We start from the raw sequence: 20,876 nt of genomic DNA on the forward strand, positions 1-20,876 counted from the left end.
CTCCTCTTGAAGGCTAAGCTCAAACCATTTAGGAATGTCAATCATCTCCTCGTCCATAGGCTTGGGAAACATCTTTTTCTCTTCACTAACCTTCTTGCAACCAAAAATCAAAAGCGCATCATCACAATTCTCAAGAAACATCGTTAGTTGAAGAATAAATCATGCATACATTATCAATGGAGCGATTGGAATTGACACACATGATTCCTTTCACAAGGGATAAAGACTCATGCATTTACTTGAGCTTAAAACTTGCCTTACTAATAACCAACACACAAGGTAATCATGCCACCTTTCACATCTATTAAAGCACCCAAAGTTGCTAAGAATGGCCTCCCTAAGATGATAGGAATATTTTCATCTTCCGCAATCTCCAGCACAATGAAATCAACGGGAATAGTGAACTTTAATAATTTGAGGGGCACATCCTCAATTATACCCTTTGGGAACTTAATAGAACGAACGGCTAATTGAAGGGTCGTGTTGGTTGAAAGGAGCTCACCTAACTTGAGTTTCTTGAAAAGGGAGTAAGGCATGATGCTAACACTAGCACCAAGATCACAAAGGTCATTTTGAAACAATTTCCCATTAATATTACAAGGAATGGAGAAATTTCCGGGATCTTTCATCTTTGGGGGAAAGTCATTACGGATAAAGGCACTACAACACTCCCCCAAACTCACTGGTTCAACCACATTTCAATCTCTCTTAAAGCTCAAGATTTCCTTAAGAAATTTAGAATAATTAGGCATTGCTCTCAAAACATCGGTGAAAGGAATAGAAAGATGGATTTTCCTTAGCATCTCAATAAATCTCTCAAATTGTTCATCCAACTTGTACCTATTGAACCTTTGGGGATATGGAACTTTCGATTTGAAATCCTTATCTTGCTTCCTCTCTTTCTCAACACTCTTCTCATTATAGCTATCACTCATCTTGCTGGACTCATCACTCATCTTTTTCTCTTGAACTTCCTCCTTGCTCATACTTCTTGACACCTCGTTCTCATTTTCCTCACTTGAGTCATTCCTTGCGAGGTTAAAGAAGAAGGGCTAGCATTCACACTCTCTTTCAAGGTGTTAGCGAATTGAGCAATTTGTATTTCAAGCATCGTATTGTGTGTCATCATCTCATTAAACTTTTTGTCACTCACCGACATGTAAGTGTTCAAAATCTTGGTTTGGTTCTCGATGATCTCCACTAAGGTAGTCTTGGAAGATGGGGGTTGAGCATAAGAATTATCACCATTGCCTTGAGGTCTTGGAGCAAATCCGGATGACGAGGGGTAAAACTAGGTCGTTGAAACTAATCCTCCCTCGGTCAAACTAAATTTATAAACACTTAACAAACCTAAATACAAGTATAGAGGCAAGTCATGGGTCGAACCCAAAGGAACTATAATGTTCAAGCGCTCTCAATTATGCGCCTAAGCTAGGTCAAAGACAAAGATAAAGAGAGAATACTAACAACTAACAAACAAAGAAACCAAACAAATAAAGAACTAGGGAATGGGGATCAACAAGTAATCATGAAAATTTTAGCAACTCGGGAACAATATGAAAATCAATGGTTGCGAATACTAATGGTAAGAGAAATCAAAAGAGCTCGACAAGCTATCTCCTAGAGGTCTAACTAGCGCCAACTACGAGAGACACTAACTAGGAACGTCATAAATCAAACTCAATCGATAATTGCAATTCCTAAATCAATGGTACGTATCATTAATATGTAGTCATTGGATATTTTGCTCAAGCTTTCTTACATGAGCTCCATTTGTTGTTGCCTCGCAGGGTCATTGACTTGAAGAGCTATACTCTTCATCAATTCAGTTAGGTTGGCTACATCCATCTTGAGTTCATTAACTTCTGCTTGAAACGCCATGATCTTCTTAGCTTTTCTTTTCCGAGTGATGGGTTTGTCAAAAAGGAGTATTTGAACTAATGTATTGTCTTTGATTAACCGCACTTCCTTTCTTAACCAAGCGATGTAAATTAAACCATTTATTTGTTTTAATGACTTCACTCAAATTTGACTTTGACTTTATTGATTTTAACAACAAAAAAGCAATATAGGGTGTATTTTTTTGAATACCAAGCAAGGGTTTAAATAAGTATGGTTTAATTGGAGGATTAATATCTAACTTACCCCCCCTAAAAAAAATGACGGAAAATACACGCATAGAAGGCTCTCTAGACATGGTCAAAATGTGACTTATTATGTGTGTGCTTTAGTGGTGAATGTGAGTGACATACTTTGACTCTTAAGTGAGACCATGGAACTATGTGCCTAGACTTAATTAATAACTAGACATGATTACTATCATTAATAAACCGATTAAACCGTTTTAGCAAATTGATTAGACTTACTCGTCAAGGCTCGAACAAAATACAGGCTGTTGTCAGACGACAGTACCATCGCCAGATGCTAAAGGTAAGCGCCAGACAACGAAATCGTCGCTTTGCGCCAATCACAAGCGCGTGGCGCCACAGTCCGAATCTCTGCGCCATTCTGGAACAACAATCTGGGACTGTTTCCAAAAATTTTCTCTAAAGGGACAAGCCTAAAAGTCATACTAAGTTAAGTTTGATCAATTTATTAGACTTTAATAATTTGTTGCCAGGAGCGTTCGATTGGGTAGATGGAGCGTGAATTCCCAGAGGGTTATGGCCATATGTAGAACACATATGGGTTTCAGAAAAAAGGGAAAAACTCAATCGGAAGTAAAACCGAGCAAATAGTACTAGAAAACTAGTCGAAACAAGAAGGTAGATTCTGGCTCGGTATTGGTAGAATTTGGCGCGAGAAAATAGCGTCGTCGCCAGACGTTGGCACTGTCGCCAGGCGACAGCGCCATCGTTTGAGGCTGACGCTGTTTTCTCAGCGCTAATTCCTATATGCCTCGGCAGCTTTTTGTTCTTGAATTTTCTAGTTTTTTTTTCGTAGCATTATTTCGACTTTAGTTGTGAAAGATATTTCCCTAAATTCTTATGTGTAAAAATCCTATGTTTTTGACGCATTACGGATGGTCTTTCCAATGTGAACCTTTTTATGCTTATGCCAATAATGTTAATCAAAATTACACACATGAAATACTTATAACTTTTCGAGTCTCATCCACTCATTCTAAATTATTGCCAAAATAAATTTTAGGAATTAAAATAGAAATCCTCCCCAGTGGAGTCGCCAAAAAATTGTAGGGAATATTTCAAGCAATCCCACACTTGAGCCCCACTGTTATCATAAACTTAAGCATGGTGGCGTCCAAAGGGAAGGAAGCTAGAGCAAAAGAGTCACCGACAAGTTTTAGGAATTTGTAAACCGTTCACAGGGTGAAGGTTACACCCCTTAATGACCCATGAGATCGTTAACTCCAATATGTCTGGAACCATGACTGGAAGTTCGGGGATGAAGGTACAAATCCAACCTTAAAGAGTTTGAACCTGCCCTAATAATAGGCCTCTACTTTATTCTTCTCGTATTCATGTGCGCTTTCTGACTAACATGCAATTAATAGGTTAAACCTAAACTTGTTTATCTATGGTGGTTGAATATTAATGCACAAATAAAACTATTATTGGCGATCACTTGAATTATAATCATATTAGCCCTAAACAAGATTATTAATTATCTTATTAAGCGTGATTACAAGTACAAATTCCCTTTAGCCATGCATAAAAGGTGTGATCAAGCAATAAAAATAGTAATAAATATAATATCAAGCAACATAAAATCATAACAATAATTATAATCATCATCAAAATAATAATAATCATAAAAATAATAACAATTATAATAATCATGTTAAAGCATAATATTATTCGCAAGATCCTAGGCATGATACTAATAACAAGATTAATAACAAACTCTAGCATGTCACTAAACATCAAAGATCAATTAGCCCTAACATGACACTAACATGATACTAGGAAAGAAATAGGAAGCATCATAATAATCATACTTGATATTAGAAATTTAGTTTACCCTAAACATGATACTAGGAAGCAATAAGACATCCTAACATGATACTAGGAATCAATAAAATAATCTAACCATGAATTCTATATCAAAAGATCAATAAAACAATTAAAGTACTTACTTCGATGCCTCGTATCTCTCTCTAATAACAAAATACACACGTTATAGTAAATTCAAGGAAAATAATAATTCAAAAAAATTAAATTAAAGAATAATAGAAATAGAGATTTGGGATCAAACCCTCAGAAATATCAAACTTTTCACGTCCAGGGAGAAGGCAACTTCGAACTTGGCTAGGTGTTTCTAGTACTAATGAGTAAGGAATTTTGAGAGAGGTAAGGTTTAGAAAAAGAATATAGAGAGAAAGCTTCTAGTTTTTAGAGAGAGATAGTAGAATTAGAGAATTCTGGGTCATTTTGAAAATAGGGAAATACGATCCCTATTTATAGGAAAAATAGCACGGGATCAAAGAAAATCATATTCGGAATAAAATACATCCTGTCGCCAACGACAGGAGTCAGTGCCAGACGACGAGCTCGTCACCAGGCGATGAAGGTCAGCGCCAGGCGATGAAAGTCAGCGCCAGGCGACGACTCTGTCGTCTTACGCTGGTTCAAAAGTACAATGGGCTTTTACACGCTGAATCACCTTTTAAACCGGTTACAGGTAATTCTGTATCCAAGCAGATTTAAAATCAGATTCAATATATTTTATTCAAAATAAAACATCTTTTTAAAAAATATAATTATCAATCCTAATTTTATTAGAATTAAAGAGAACCTTCTAGATATTTCTAGAAGATTAAAATCAATCCTAATCACTTTAGGAATAATAGGCTCTCCTCTAGATCATTGGGCCACATTTTAAATCATTGGGCCTAATTTAATTTAATCCATAACCTCCTCATTATTCATCGGAATTGGGCTTATAATATATCATTGGAAAGCTTTTTTCAAGCCCAATCCAACCACACTATTAACAGACCCTTATCATGAATCAAACCAAATTGGACTGACAATTTTTATAAATAGGGTAAGAAAAAAATATTTTTGAAAACAGAAAGAGAAATATTTTAATATAAACATCCTCATCACTAGACTTTTCACACTTTCACTTTGTATGATAATCAAATGACGTGAAAGGCATTCATCACTAGGTTTGGTTTAGGGGAGATACATTTGGGTGTCTACAAGCATATCTAAATTCTTTTTTTAATTTCAATTTCAATTCAATCTTGAAATTCGTAACCGCGGATGGGATAAAATATTTCCACCTTATAATTTTTAGTTTACTCCCTTTAATGTCTAATCAAAGTGACTAATTAAACAATTAATATTGAATTATTAAAAAAATAACTACAATATAATAAAATATAAGTAATGACCCGGGCCCCGGGGCATTATCCAGGCCAAAAACTAGTTATATAGTAAAACAGAGTTGTCAAAAACTGACCCGACCTGGGAACCCAACATGAACCGGCAATGATCTGAACCTAATCTGTACCCGAACAATGGGGTGAAATTAGTGACCTGTAATTCGACATGAATCGACTTGATGTTAACCGACAACCGACTTGATCCAATACGTTATGATCTAAACCCGAACCTGCACCCGATCTTATAGTAACCGTCAACCGATTTAATTCGACCCGACAACAATCTGAACCCGAGTTAGTACCTAACCTGAAGACGATTATAACCCAACACAACCTGTTATTGACCCGAGTCATGAAAGTATAAATAAAATTTCACACACCTTTCGTTCAGTTGGTACAGTTCTGTAAACCCTCAATCTTTAACAAAATATTGGTACAATTTGTTCAGCTTACATACCTTTTGTTCTCTATTACTTCGCATATAGGCTTAATAAAATCTTGATAATGTTTGATCAAATTATAAATGGCGTAATAATATAGGTTCGGCTTCAACACGTCAATATTAATTCGAATTGATCTAACTTTAAGATTATCCGACCAAATAATTATCTAACACAACCCTAACTCGAACCCGAATGTACCATCTATTAACCCGCCCAAACCCGACTCAACACAACTCGAATCTGAAATAATTGAACCCAATCTGAATTTGACTCGAATCGAACCCAACCTATATCCGAAAACGTAAACAACCCGGAATAATTTAAACGGAAATTGACCCGACCTAAACCTGATCTGAGGCTAGATTGACCCGACATAACCTGATCCTAATTCAACCCGAAACCTTATTAGACCCGACCCGAACCCGACTTGAATACCCAAATTGAAAGCTCTATAGTGAAATACGGAGTATAAAATAGACGTAAAAAGAAAAATATTGCAATTATTATAAAACGGTTTGATTAATATGAATAAGTACATTATGAAAGTGATTAGCAACTGATCAAACGGTTGGTGTTTTATTATCAACAGCTTATCAACGGTTCTAAGCTATTTGAAGTTTTCATTTTTCTGGGGCAGCTATCCAACTGGGAGATCAAGAAGAAAGTCAATTGAGTAAGGTTAATTTCTTTTTCCCATACCAAATTTACTGTCATAATTCCAATTTTTCATTGTTCTTAATTTTTGATCGACTGACGCAACCATATAATTGATCTTGATTATATTAGTTGATTTTATTACCATTTCAATTAATATTTGGATTATACCTCATTTATGTTCGTTTAACGCAGACTGAAATTAGTGAAGCAATCTTGAATTATGTAATTAGCCTAATTTGATACTGTAGGTTGAATATTTAGGTGTAAAAACCATAATGTTGGATAATATCTGAATTTTTAGATAAATTTTTTATTTTGCTGTAAAATTTCGTGTTTATTATTTTTGGATATAGATTATGGAAGCTTTGATCTTTTGATTTCTATTATGTCTGGTCATTTAAATGTGTTTTAGTAGTTTAGCAAATTAATTTCATTTAGTTATTTATTTATTTTATTTATTTATTTATTTATTTATTTTTGATGAATCAGTTTGTTTTCCAGATTTGTGAATAGTTTTAGAAGATATGAACATTTTGTTTATTCGTGGGCTGGTTTGTTAAGTTATCGATTCGATATTGTAAAAACCATGTTTATCTATTGCTTGACATGTGTTATATTTTAGTATATGGGACTTGATTCTTGCATAAAAAGTTATACAAGTAATTTTCTTAATCGTAGCTGATAGCCTGATATGGTAAAGTTTTGATACATACGTAATGATAGATGCAATGTTTGTAGCAACTTCACTACTTAGGAGCGATGTTGATTCCACTCAATCTCACGCGATCTGCTTAGAAGAGAAGCGAATAAACTATGTTTAAAAGAGGAAATAAATCACTTTTTCTATGGCGATCAGTTCGGAACTATCAGTTACCTGGTGTTGTTGCACTTCTGGGGTTAGTCATCTTTGTTGCTTTGCTATATACTCTATGCATTGGGGAAAATTCGGCCTCAGATAAAAGCAATAATGATCATGCAACAGAAAGGGTTGATTATCAAGTGCTTCCCAACCCGACTGTTGAAATTGTAAAGGAAACACAAGTCATTTGGCAAATACCATCTGATCCTAAAGCCGTTCTTTTAATAGCTCATGGGTGTGGTGGCAGTGCCCTTAACTTTTGGGACAGATGCCCTGGGTGTCCAAATTGTGTAGGGTTGCCTGAAGAAAAGCAAATCGTTCTTGATGCTCTTGCTGAAAAATTTTCTGTTATTGTCATTACAAGCACTGATGTTTGTTGGTCATACGGAAAAGATGGGTTAAGGGTGAAAGAAATCATGACATGGTGGCTAGAAAAGCAGGATTTAGTGAAATTTCCGCTAGTTGGTTTAGGGGCTTCTTCTGGTGGTTATTTTCTATCTGTGCTTGCAACGGAGGTAAGATTTAGGGGAATTGTTCTTATGATTGCTTGCGGACTGTTTGATAAGATGGATAGCATCCCAGACAACTACCCTCCTACACTGTTTGTGCACATGCCTAAGGATGTCAAAAGGGGAAGGAGGATTAACAGACACATTGAGATGTTAAGAAAGAAGGGTGTTGAAACTCGGGAGATCAAGTGCATTGAATTTCCGGTAACATCACATTGGTTAGGTGATAGAGTTGAGGGCTTAAACCAGACCACATCATCCAGGTTATTTGAACTGTTCCGCAGCAGAGGTTTTATTGATGCCAAAGGGTATATGAAAAATGATGGACGTGTGACTCCTTGGAGAGAAGCCCTGAAGCAAAGCGACATTGTTTTGCCATACGGATCTAAATTTATGCATCACATTGAAGAAGAGCTGAATCTGGCTTATGCATATCATGAAATGACAAGCTTGCAGTCAGATCAAATCTTTGAATGGCTTAAAACCCACCTTTAGATTCTAGTCATGATTTAACATTTAACATTTTATTTTCTTTCTTTGTTCAAACTTTCGCTTAGAAGCTCTGTACCTACATATGAGATCATAACTTGCTAGAAAATTGAGTGATGCGGTATCTTTTGGCTTTTGGGCATAGTGAACTATATTAACATGATTATATTGATTCAACCGTATGTGTTTCTTTTATTATGAAGTGAAGTAATAGACAATAGTTGGTTTGTTGGGTTGAAGTAATTGTCGATTTGAAACCACTTTGTCGCAGAGGCAAGGTTTTTTATATTGCACCTCCTTATTGATCCAAGGGCAGGAGCTTATCTAGAGGCATTGGGTATGGACTTAATGCATTATTGCTGATAATTATGGAAGTCTTATGTGTACAATTTAGCAGCTTCATCTTATCTTACTAAGGAATAAACTTGCCAAGGTCCAATTAGAGCCTGAGTTATACAGCTAAAATGATCTATCGCTTCATTTGGATAACAGATGTACTCTTGCTGGGAATGATTTTCTTATTTCAAGATTTTTAGTTTTCAATTAGAATTTGATCAAGATTATAAACTAATTGTATTTTGGGATAGTTTACAAAAAATGGGTATTATTTGATTGAGCTTTTGATCTCATGTGTATAACAATCTCATTCTCTCAATGTTCCTTGGACAGTTCCTGTGATTAGTTCTGTAGTCGTTGTTTAGTAGCTTTTCAAAACAAGGCACATTATGGTCTTTATAAGAAAATGGGAAATTCTACATGGTGGTCTCAAGGATTCCATGTAATTTTTCTACGTGGAAGAAGAATTTTTTTCCAAGTTTCCAACTCTCTTATGTGGCGCATAGTGCCCATTTTTTTATTTTTTTGGCAACTTTTATTGTTTTTGGTTAACCATAAGTAAAAAAAAAAAAAAAAAAAAAAAAAAAAAAAAAAAAAAAAAAAAACCACCAGCCAAGCCACCCACGGTAATCGGCACCAGTCGTACCCACTGCCCCGACGCACCATAACCCCCCTCCACTGGCGTCGGCGCACCCAGAACCCTCTCCCTAGGCGTCGGCGCCACCCGACCTCCCTCCCTTCCCTTTCCCTTTCCCTAACCAATTTCGTAATCCTAACCCCCATCAATCGAAAACCCCTAAAAGAAGTTGGAATATTCCGGCTGCCCCTCCCCAAACACATGAAACCATAATCTCAAACTTATCGAGGTATGGGAGAGGGGCGGCCGAATTATTCCAACGAATTTTTGGGGTTTTCGAAGGGTGGAGGTTGTGACTTTGGGTTACAAGATTGGCCTAGTTAGGATCGGGATACGGTGGTTGGGGAAGGGGAAGAGAGGAAGGTCGAGGTGGCACCGGGGGAAGAGATCGGGGAGCGCCGGCGACAGGCAGCAGTGGGGTTCGCTGGGTGGCTAAGTGGGTGGTTGAGTGGTGGTTTTGTTTTTTTTTTTAATAAAATTAAATAAGTTAGCCATTAAACCTAGAAAAGGCCACTATACTTGATTTTTCAAAACTTGGGTGCCAATTAAGAGAGTTGGAAAAAAGTTCGTCTTCCACATAGAAAAATTGAAATCTTGAGGCTACCATGTAGAATTTCCCAAATAAATAAATAACACAATTATGTGTCTACAACGAATACATGAAGATTAATAAAGAATACATGAAAATTATTTGTAAACAGAGAGAGTATCATGCCATGGCATTCCTCACGCTTCGAACCTACAAGGCTACAATAGACATTGACAATGAGTCAATGATGCTATAATTCTTTCAGTGCACAATCTAATACATACAACTGTGGGAAGTACCAGAAATAATGTGTCCATGGAATATAATAAAAAGGGCATGTATCAGCATGCACCGGTGGGCGGCCGCCATGCCTAATGCCTCTTTGATGCTTGCATTCTATGCTGAAAGTTGCCATGACATAGAAAGCCCTTGATCAAACAAGTTGTTTTCTGTTTTGACATATTCTTCCCTTGCCGTCATTAGTCACACATGCTTGGGACATACACCCTATATCACTAAGCTTATTGCTCTTCCTTAAAGCAGCAGTACTAACAAGTAACAAATGAGCTTTGTTGTTGTTAGTTGTCACAATATATCATATCATCACTAATATATAAAGCCGGTCTTGCGGCCTAGCCACAAGACAACAACACTTGGCATTCCAATTTTTCGCCAAGTGTCGCGCCAAGTAGGTGACAAACAGGTATTGTTGTGACATATATGATGATAAAGTTAGCAGTTTTGGATAGAATTTTTAAGATTAAAATGTTATATAAAGTTTTATTATCACTCTATTTCTAATATTTTATAGGTAGAAAATTAATCATAACTTTTAATAAATATCATATATAAAACTCGGTTTTATTTTAATCATAAAGTTCGTTTAAAAAAGTTCTTTAAAATGAGATCCAATTATAATATATTTAATTTAGTTAAAAAATAAATATAAAATCATTAAAAATAATTTTGGTTTGGTATAAATAATTTAAGTTCAATAACAATAATTTCAAGTTAATAATAACATAGATACTACCTCCGTTTCTTATTATGTGCAACAAAGGAATATTTTATATCTCACAAATAATACCAATTTGTTGTACATAATTACAAACGGAGGTAGTATCTATTTACAAACAAAACCATAAAAAGTACCCTATTATTCTATTAAAACAAACATATAAAAAAATATACATCCGTTATAAAGTTACCTTAAAATAATTAAAAGTTACCCTAAAGTAACTTTTATAAATAAATAAAAGTATTTATGCTATATTGATAAAAGTTACCCAAAAAAAGTCCAAAATTTACCCTTAATTCAATAGAAGTTACCTCGATACTTTAATATATTACTATTTATTGAATGTATACAAAAGTTTGTTCTATAAATAAAAAACAAGCGATAGAATATTGTATGTTTAATTTAAATGTCGTTCATTATCAAAAGTCAAAAAGTTTATCAAAAAATTTTACCAACAATCCGGATATCGTCCCGCACAAAACTACTCCCTCCGTTTTTAAATACTTGCTCCACTTTCCTTTTTCGGTCGTTTTTAAATACTTGCTCTATTTCCTTATTTAGAAAACTTTTACAATATTTAATTAATTTCTCTCACCTAGTGGACCCAACATAAATCATATTTTATTAGTTTCATATTCTTTCTCCACTACTTTTACATTATACTCCCTCTGTTTTTAAATACTTGCTTCATTTCTCCATGCGCGGAGTTTTAGGAGAAATGGGAGAAAATAATAATATATCGAGGTAGTGGGGTAAATAGAAGAATAAAAAAAATGTAGAAAGGAAAAGTAGTGAAGAGGATAGGAGAGAAGATATGTGGTGGGTCCACTAGGTGAGAGAAATTAGTTAAATATTGTAAAATCTTTCCAAATTAAGAATTGGAGCAAGTATTTAAAAACGGCCGAAAAAGGAAAGTGGAGCAAGTATTTAAAAACGGAGGAAGTACAATTTTTAATTCTTCTAGCTACCCACCCCACTACCTCCATATTTTATTACTATATGTAATTTCTCCTAAAACTCCGCACATAAAGAAATGGAGCAAGTATTTAAAAACGGAGAGAGTAGTCCATCTAGTTAATTTGTGGCGTTTCGATATGATGTCCAAGAGAACGTAAAAAAAACTCATGTCTCTTAGCACAACCATGAAACAATATTCACCAAAAGAAATTAAAAAAATTAAGCAACAATTATTAAGCAATATTGGACCCAAAAGAAATGAAAAAATTCAATCAAAAAATGTACGAATTAAATTCTTGACCAAAATTACCATCTCTGTTTTAAATTATTTGTAACGACTAGAAATTTTCTAATCAAATATATACTAATATATTAAAAGGCGTTTATAAAAACGTTCATGCACCATGTAGACTCTTCCAAATTACGCCACGTCACTTCACTAACAATTCATGATGTCACGTCACTTCACTAACACTTGATGGCGCCACGTCACTTCACTAACAACAAAATTGCCTATTTAGCCATCTAAGTTAATTATTAGACATATATATATATATATAGAGTGTGGATCATGTGAAAACAAGCCTATAGCTAAAAACATGAAAACGGACAATCAAGACCGTAGATTATGACCCATCAAATCTCACGGCTGAGATTAAAACACATATCCTCCCAAAAACCCCCAACCCACCGTCCAAAATTTTCTCTCTCCTCAAACTTGCAAACCTCTTGTCTTTCTCTCTCCTCAAATCCCAAAATTGAACACAAATTGCTGGAAATTGAAGAATGTTTGTTCAAATTTCGCATAAACAACCTAAATTGCTCAAATCAGGTACTTTTTTTTTTCCGATTTTGTTCAAATTTTCATGAAAAACGCATGATGTTCAACTAGATTTTGCGATTTTTCAATTTGATTTTTCCGATTTTAATTTTTGCGATTTTTGAGATTTGATTTATGCGATTTTCAGATTTTTAATTTTCGATTTTATTTGGCAATTTTATCAAAAAAATTTCCTGCGAGTTTGTTCGATTTCTTGTGCGATTTGCGTGTTTTGTTCATCAATTTTGTTTGATTTCTAGTGCGATTTTTCGACTTTTTCTCATCAAATTTGAATATTCTTTTTTCATAATTTGATTAGATTTCAGATGTTTATTTTTCGATATCATTTGGCAATTTTATCAATTTTTTTTTCTGCGATTTTGTTCGATTTCTGTGCGATTTTGTGTGTTTTGTTAATCAATTTTGTTCGATTTCCACTGCGAGTTTGCGACTTAGGTCATCAATTTTTTCGACTTTTTTTTTATCTATTTTGTTCGATTTTGTTTAATTTTACGATTTCCTGTTCGATTTTGTTCAATTTTGTTCGATTTCCTGTTTGATTTTGCTTGGTTTTTGTTCGTTTTCATTTGTGATTTTTGTTCAATTTCATGTTCTAAATTTTCCTTATCAATATTTTGCTAACAATGACCTTTTCCGTTTTCATTTGTGATTGCAGACAACTGCATAAAGACTGCATTGCAGGATACAAGGAGCTTCACCATGGGATGCATTTTGATGCCTTCACAAATGAAATTGGTTTAAGGAGTTTTATGCAGAAAGCGATATACTGCTTCATATGGTGTTTTAGGAGTATATGGTAAAATATTAAGCAATATACTGATGTTAGTCATGTTACATGCTTATTGCTGAACTTATGCTCTCTAATCTTTTTGTTCATTGATTCCAATTGGAAGATAAAAATTATGATTTTTTTCGCTTGGTTGCTTTAGTGATGCAAACTTTGGATGTCCTTTTCCCCTTTTAATCCTCATTGTTTGATTTATTTGGATGTTTGATTGGTTTATCTTCACTCATTGGAGCAGTTGACTGTGGTTTGTTAAAAGAATGTGTTATGTTATTACTGGAATGATCTTTCTGGATTTATGCCCAGGGGATAAACATTATTTTTGTAAAGGATTGTGCCACCACCGGGATTCCTTATGGCTGTGTCAGCTACTGGATCTTCAAAGGGAGGAGTATTAGACAGACTTGTAATTGAGAAAACCACCCCTGGACGTGAATCTGAGTTTGATCTGAGGTGCTAATACTAATAATACCTTCCTTTTATCTTTGATAACATTAGAAATGCTTCTAACACATAAATGGAGTTTATCTGCAAGTTTCACATCTTTATTCTTAGCATCAATTTAACTGATATTGAGGCACCAACTGTGTAGAAGTTAGATAGGTGAGCCTGGAACTACTTTAGCACCATATCATTTTCTGTCGCTAGGCCTACAATTACTGCTGTTATGGATTTTATGTGTGGTATCAAATGTTGAAGAAGCAAGATATGAAACTGGCAGTGACAGTAAATCAATAGACACTCATCAACAACGGTGTTGATCCATCAACTTCTGTTGCACTGTCTGTTTGCCAAAGGTCTTTTAAGAAGGGGGTAGTTTAGAGTAATTTTGAGCTTGGTCTTGAATATGGCATGTGTACAAATAGTTCTTTTGATGGAGGATAAAACTAAGCTCACCACTTTGTCGCAAGATAATCTTCTTACTGATGTTGAGCTTCACCTGATCTTACCTCTTACTTTGATATTTAATTATGCTGTGTATGTTGCTTTCGTTCTTTTGAAATTTAGTTTAGCTGATCTGAAGTTGTTCTGCTTAGGTGTTTCCTTCTTCGTTGAGTTTCAAGGCTGCCATAGGTAATCTGAGTATACATGATGACAATATTTCTCCGGAGCTCCTATAATCTTAGGGCCTGTGTCATGAGAACCTGGGAGGAGTTTATTTGTAAAGGTACTTGACTTCGGTGAATATGTTTATGAATCTAAAATCTGTGTTGGTCTTAAGCCTCTACGTTTTTGGTATGTTGAAAGCCTATTAGCTCAATTGGTCGAGCACCGTGTAATCACGGGATGTAGGTTCGAATCCTACATAGACTTTTTTAATACTTATTTTTATATTTATCGACCTCTAGGTAAATGGTGTCAAATTGATATAATTACCCGAAGTTAATATATAGTTACCTTATTTTCGATATAATGACCTTAGAATTATGGAAATGTTGTAAATTTTGTTTCAGTCACCTTATTTTTATATATAGTGACCTTTATTTTTGTATATAGTGACCTTTATGTAAATGGTGTCAAAAACTCAGACGATATAGTTACTTTATTTTTGTATATAGTGACCTTAATGTAAATGTTGTAAAAATTGTTATAGTTACCCTATTTTTGTATATAGTGACCTCTATGTAAATATGGTCAAAATTGAAATAGTTACCCTATTTTTGTATATAGTGACCTTAATGTAAATATTGTAAAAATTGAAATAGCTACCCTATTTTTGTATATAGTTACGTTATTTTTATATATAGTGACTCTATGTAAATATCGTCAATTTAGATAAAGTTACTTTATTTTAGCATGTAGTGACCTTTAAAACGTTGCGTTTGTCAAAAAAAAAAAAAAAAAAAAAAAAAAAAAAAAAAAAAACCTTTAAAACGGTTGAATTGATTATATGTAAGGTTGGAATGATCTTAGGGCTTTAGAACCGTCTGATCTTTTGTGCTAGTAATGAATGGCTAAGATTGCTTGTTTTTAGTTTTCACCATAAGCTCTGTTTTTAGCGGAACCTTCTTATATATATATATATATATATATATATATATATATATATAGAGGAAGGCTCATGTAAGAACCCTCCTCTATATAAGAACCCAATCTTATATAAGAACCAATCTCAGCCCTTTATTAGTTTTGATCTAACCACCTAAAATGATCCTTTAGTAATGGCATTTCTGTAATTCTTCTTTTATGTTCTAAATTTTTTTGCCTACTCCTATGTTCTAAATTTAGTCTATTTATGTTCTAATTTTTTTTTCCTATGTTCTAAATTTAGTCTACTTATTTTCTAAAGTTTTGTTTCCTATGTTCTAAATTTTTTCTACCTATGTTCTAAAGTTTTTTTTTCCTATGTTCTAAATATTCTTTTACCTTTTGCCTATGTTCTAAATTCAGTCTACTTATGTTCTAAAGTTTTTTTTTTCCTATGTTCTAAATTTTTACTACCTATGTTTAAAAGTTTTTTTTTTCCTATGTTCTAAATATTCTTTTACCTATGTTCTAATTTTTTTTTTCCTATGTTCTAAATTTAGTCTACTTATATTCTAAAGTTTTTTTTTCCTATATTCTAAATTTAGTCTACTTATTTTCTGCTCATATAACTTAGTGCTAATTTAATTTGTTTTATTGGATTTTTTTTTTTAAAAAAAAAACATTTGAAGTTTTTTTAGTTATTTATAAAGATAACCTATGTAGGAATTGAACCTACATCCTCTATGCATTTGCATAGTGCTCTTCCAATTGAGCTAATAGGTTTTATCATATGTTCTAAATATTATTTGCATATGTTCTATAATTTATTGCTTAAGCTCTAAATTTTTCAATCTAAGCTCTAAATATATATATGTTCTAAACTATTTTCCTATGTTCTACATTTTATTGTTTATGTTCTAAAGTTTTTTGTCCATGTTCTACATATATATCCTATATTCAAATTTTTTTGTCTATGTTCTAAATTTATTTCCTATGTTCTAAATTTTTTCCGTATGCTCTAAATTTTTTCCGTATGCTCTAAATTTTATCCTATGTTCAAAATCTTTTCTACCTATTTTCTAATTTTTTTTTTCTGTACGTTCTAAATTTTTTCTATCTATGTTCTAAATTTTTTCACCTTATGTTCTAAATTTTTTCACACTATGTTCTAAATTTTTAGTATATGTTCTAAACTTATTTTCTATGCCCTTATTTTTTTTTTCCCAATATTTTTTTCCCAATATTCTAAATTTCCAATTTTTTTTCCTATGATCTAATTTTTTTCCCAATGTTCTAAATTTTTACTATGTTGCAAATCATTTTCTCATGTCCCAAATTTTTCCTATGTTCTAACGTTGTTCGTATATTCTACACCTATGTTCTAAAGTTTTTTCTACCTATGTTCTAAAGTTTTTTCTACCTATGTTCTAAAGTTTTTTTTTCCTATGTTCTAAATTTTTTCTACCTATTGAACTTTAGAACATAATTGAACTATATAAAATCGAACAAAATCAACAATGAAAATGATAAATCATAAAATAATAGATAAAATAATTCATGCAAAATAGAGAAAATAATTCATTTCCCCAATTCATTCCCCTACTCCACCAGCTTGCTGCCCTCTTCACTCCACCAACTCACATCAAGCAGCCCACTCGCAACACCCCTTCAACACCACCCGAGCAGCCCACTCGCAACACCCCTTTAACACCACCAACCGTAATTAGTTGCTGCCCTGCACCACCAGCAACACCAACAACAATTATTCTGCCACCAATTGCAGCCAAACCACCAACTCCAACAGCACACTACCTTCCTCCGCATAAACACCACCATTTGACACCACCTTCGCACCACATCTCCAGCAACAGCCGCAATAACCACCTGTGCACCTCCTTCAATGCCGTAATCAGCCACCTATTCACCCGTCACTCCTATCCCGCAACAACCAATTAACCACCTTCATTTCAAGTAGATTATTGGCATCAATTATAGCTCCATTTTCACGACAATCCTCTACCCCACAACAATTGAACAAAAATTGAATTGAACAAAATCAAACAAAATCGAACTAAAATTGAACAAAAATCAAAATATTAGCAAAAATCGAACTAAAATTGAACAAAAATCAAAATATTAGCAAAAATCGAAAAAAAAATCGAACTATATAATTTGAAAATCAAAAATAGAAAAGAAAATAGAACAAAAAAAAAAGAAAATAGAACAAAAAAAAAAGTCGAACAAAAAAATAGAAAATCGAACAAAAATAAAGAAAATCGAACAAAAAACAAAGAAAATCAAATACAAAATAAAGAAAATCGAACAAAAAAAAAGAAAATCGAACCAAAAAAAATAGAAAATCGAACAAAAAAAAAAAGAAAAACAGTTCGAAAATTCGAAAAGAAAAACAAAAATTGAACTATAAAATTTTTCAACAAAAATTGAAAAGAAAAAAAAATCAACAGTTCAAAAATTCGAGCCCAATATTTTCGAAAATCAAACTCAAAAAAATCGAAAAGAAAAACAAAATCCACTTCAACATCATGCTAATTTAGGGAGATTTTTGGGGTTTGAAGAGAGAGAGGAGGAAAGAAACGTGAGGAAGAGAGAGAAAATTTTGGGTGGTGGGTAAGGGGTTAGAGGGAGGATACGTGTTTTAATCTGAACCGTCCGAATTAATCTAATCCTACGGATGAGATTGATTCTTATATAACTAAGGTTCTTATATAAGGATGGGTTCTTACCGGATCCCTCCCTATATATATATATATATATATATATATATATATATATTATAAAAGCTTATGTAAGACCCCCTCTATATAAGAACCCATCTGGACCATTGACCGAATTTCATCTAAAGGCTGAGATTAATTGGTGAGTAATGACATTTTTGTAATTTGCAGAACATACACCCCCAAATGTATTACTTTGACAAGTTGACGTTTTATTTTATGTATTCTCTTTGAATTCAGCAATCTACTTCTCTCCTTCTCTCTCTCCTCCATTGAAGCAACAATTTGAAGGTTTGAACCTCCATTAAAGCAGCATCTAAGCTAACTATCCTCCATTGAAGCAACATCTAAGCTAACTATCCTCCATCAGAACATATTTTAAGTTAATTATCTTATACTTACCAAAATTGCAATTGGACATGCCGAAATTACTTGCAATTCAAATTAAATTTCTAGCCTATGTTGTAAGTATATTAAATTTAAGATCAAATTAGTTATTGCAATTTCAGATTAATTTTTTCGATATTTTTGGGTAAAATTTCTGATTATTATATTTTGATTGTTTGGTCGAAATATCAGGTGATATATTTTCGTTTTTTTTTTTTTGGCGAAATTTTAGGGGAGGGGTGTTTGAAGGTTAATTAGGCTTGTGGCTTGTTATAGTTGGTTAGTAATGGGTTGGAAGATTATTAGGAATAGGATTATAAGCTATTAATAAGTAATTGCTTCTAGTTTTGGTACTATTGTTCAGTTATAAAGTATTAGTTGTGTTAAAAATCTTTTTAAAAAAATACTGCTTGTATATGAAATGAATATACGACATATGATAATTCCTGAGTATATCTATCATTAATCTTAATTATAAATTCCTAATTCACAATAACATGACACCCATTCATAAACAAGTGAATTGCTGTGTTTTTTAAATTTAGATATAAATTTAACATAAAACTTATAGTTTAAAACATAAAGCAAGTTTAGAATTTAAAGTAGTTCACTATGTTCTAAACTTCTCTCTCTATGTTCTAAACTTCCTGTAAACTTCTCTCTCTATGTTCTAAACTTTCTGTAAAAAAAATGTTCTAAACTTGACCTCGTATGTTCTAACGTTATCTCTTTATGTTCTAAATTTTGTGCTTTATGTTCTAAAGTAGTTCAACATGTTCTAAACTTTATTTATCCTTTACGTTCTAAAGTAGTTTACTATGTTCTAAACTTTATCCTTTAAGTTCGAAAGTAATTCACTAAGTTCTAGACTTTATCTTTATGTTCTAAAGTAATTCACTATGTTCTAAACTTAATCATTTATGTTCTAAAGTAATTCACTATGTTCTAAGCAAAAACAAATCTAAAACATAACAATGTTCTAAATTATTTCACTATGTTCTAAAACAAATTTAGAACATAAAGTAATTCACTATGTTCTAAAGTAATTCACCATGTTCTAAACAAATTTAGAACATAAAGTAATTCACTATATTCTAAAGTTTTCCCTCTATGCTCTAAAAATTTTCTCTCTATGTTCTAAAGTTTACTTTTTATGTTCTAAAGTTATTTACTGTGTTCTAAAGTATTTCACTATGTTCTAAAATATTATTTAACAGACTCGAATGCTCTTAATTTTTATTTAGCATATATTAAATTACTTTTTATAGTTTTTTTTTAGTTATTCTTCAAAACAACCCCCACTTATGTAAGATTGATTAATTGATCGTTTCTTAGAGACAACCTATGTAGGGTTCGAACCAACATCCCTATGCATTTGCATAATCATTAGAAGTCAATTTTTAGTTTTAAAAACATAGCAGTAGTTTAATCTATTCTTTACCTTTCTAGTTATTATGGTTTGTTTTAAGATAATTTGGCTTACTCTTATATATATATATATATATATATATATATATATATATATATATATATATATATATATATATATATATATATATATATATATATATATATATATATATATATATATATTGATACTTTTAGAGATAAAACCTATGTAGGAATCGAACCTACATCTTCTATGCATTTGCATATTGCTCTACCAATTGAGCTAATAGGTTTTAGCATACCTAACAATTAAACATATGCTAAAAATACTTTATGTTCAAAATTATTTTCTTATGTTCTAGACTTTTTTTTTGTATTATGTTCTAGACTTATTCATTATGTTCTAACTTTTTTTTTTCTTATATTGTGAACAAAAAGCCAGTCAATCGCACTCCCAAAGGCAAGTGCCACATCTATGTTCTAAATTTTTTATAATGTTCTCGACTTATTCAACCTATGTTCTAAATTTTTTTATTATGTTCTAGACTTATTCAACCTATGTTCTAAATTTTTTTTATTATGTTCTAGACTTATTCAACCTATGTTGTAAACTTTTTGCTATGTTCATGTTCTAAGTTTGTTTCCTATGTTCAAAATTTTTTTCGTATGTCCTAAATTTTTAATTTTATGTTCTAAATTTTTATTCTTATGTTCTAAATTTTTTTACTATGTTCTAGACTTATTCAACTTATGTTCTAAAAAACCACCAAAAAAATCACACAAAAATCAAACAATAAAAATGAACAAATAGAAAATAAAAAACGAAGAAATCTAAAAGATATTACCCTCTTGAAATTGAACAGAAATCGAATAGAAAATCGCCAAAAATCGCAAAAATATATATTGACAAAAACGCTCCACAATTTTATAACTAACAAAAAAAAATCAAGACATAATCGCAAAAGTCAAATCGCAAAAATCAAATTCG

At 32.6% G+C, this 20,876-nt stretch overlaps 1 protein-coding gene across 1 annotated transcript; it reads left to right on the forward strand.

Moving 5' to 3' along the window:
• The first annotated feature begins 6,382 nt into the window (after positions 1–6,382).
• On the forward strand, positions 6,383–8,683 carry LOC110737958. Its single transcript, XM_021918301.1, has 2 exons — positions 6,383–6,471; positions 7,189–8,683. The coding sequence occupies exon 2, from the start codon at positions 7,264–7,266 to the stop codon at positions 8,311–8,313; it is 1,050 nt and encodes a 349-aa protein (XP_021773993.1). The 5' UTR covers positions 6,383–6,471; positions 7,189–7,263; the 3' UTR covers positions 8,314–8,683.
• The last annotated feature ends 12,193 nt before the right edge of the window (positions 8,684–20,876 follow it).

Source organism: Chenopodium quinoa, unplaced genomic scaffold (assembly GCF_001683475.1).
Source record: "Chenopodium quinoa cultivar QQ74 unplaced genomic scaffold, ASM168347v1, whole genome shotgun sequence".
NCBI lineage: Eukaryota > Viridiplantae > Streptophyta > Magnoliopsida > Caryophyllales > Amaranthaceae > Chenopodium > Chenopodium quinoa.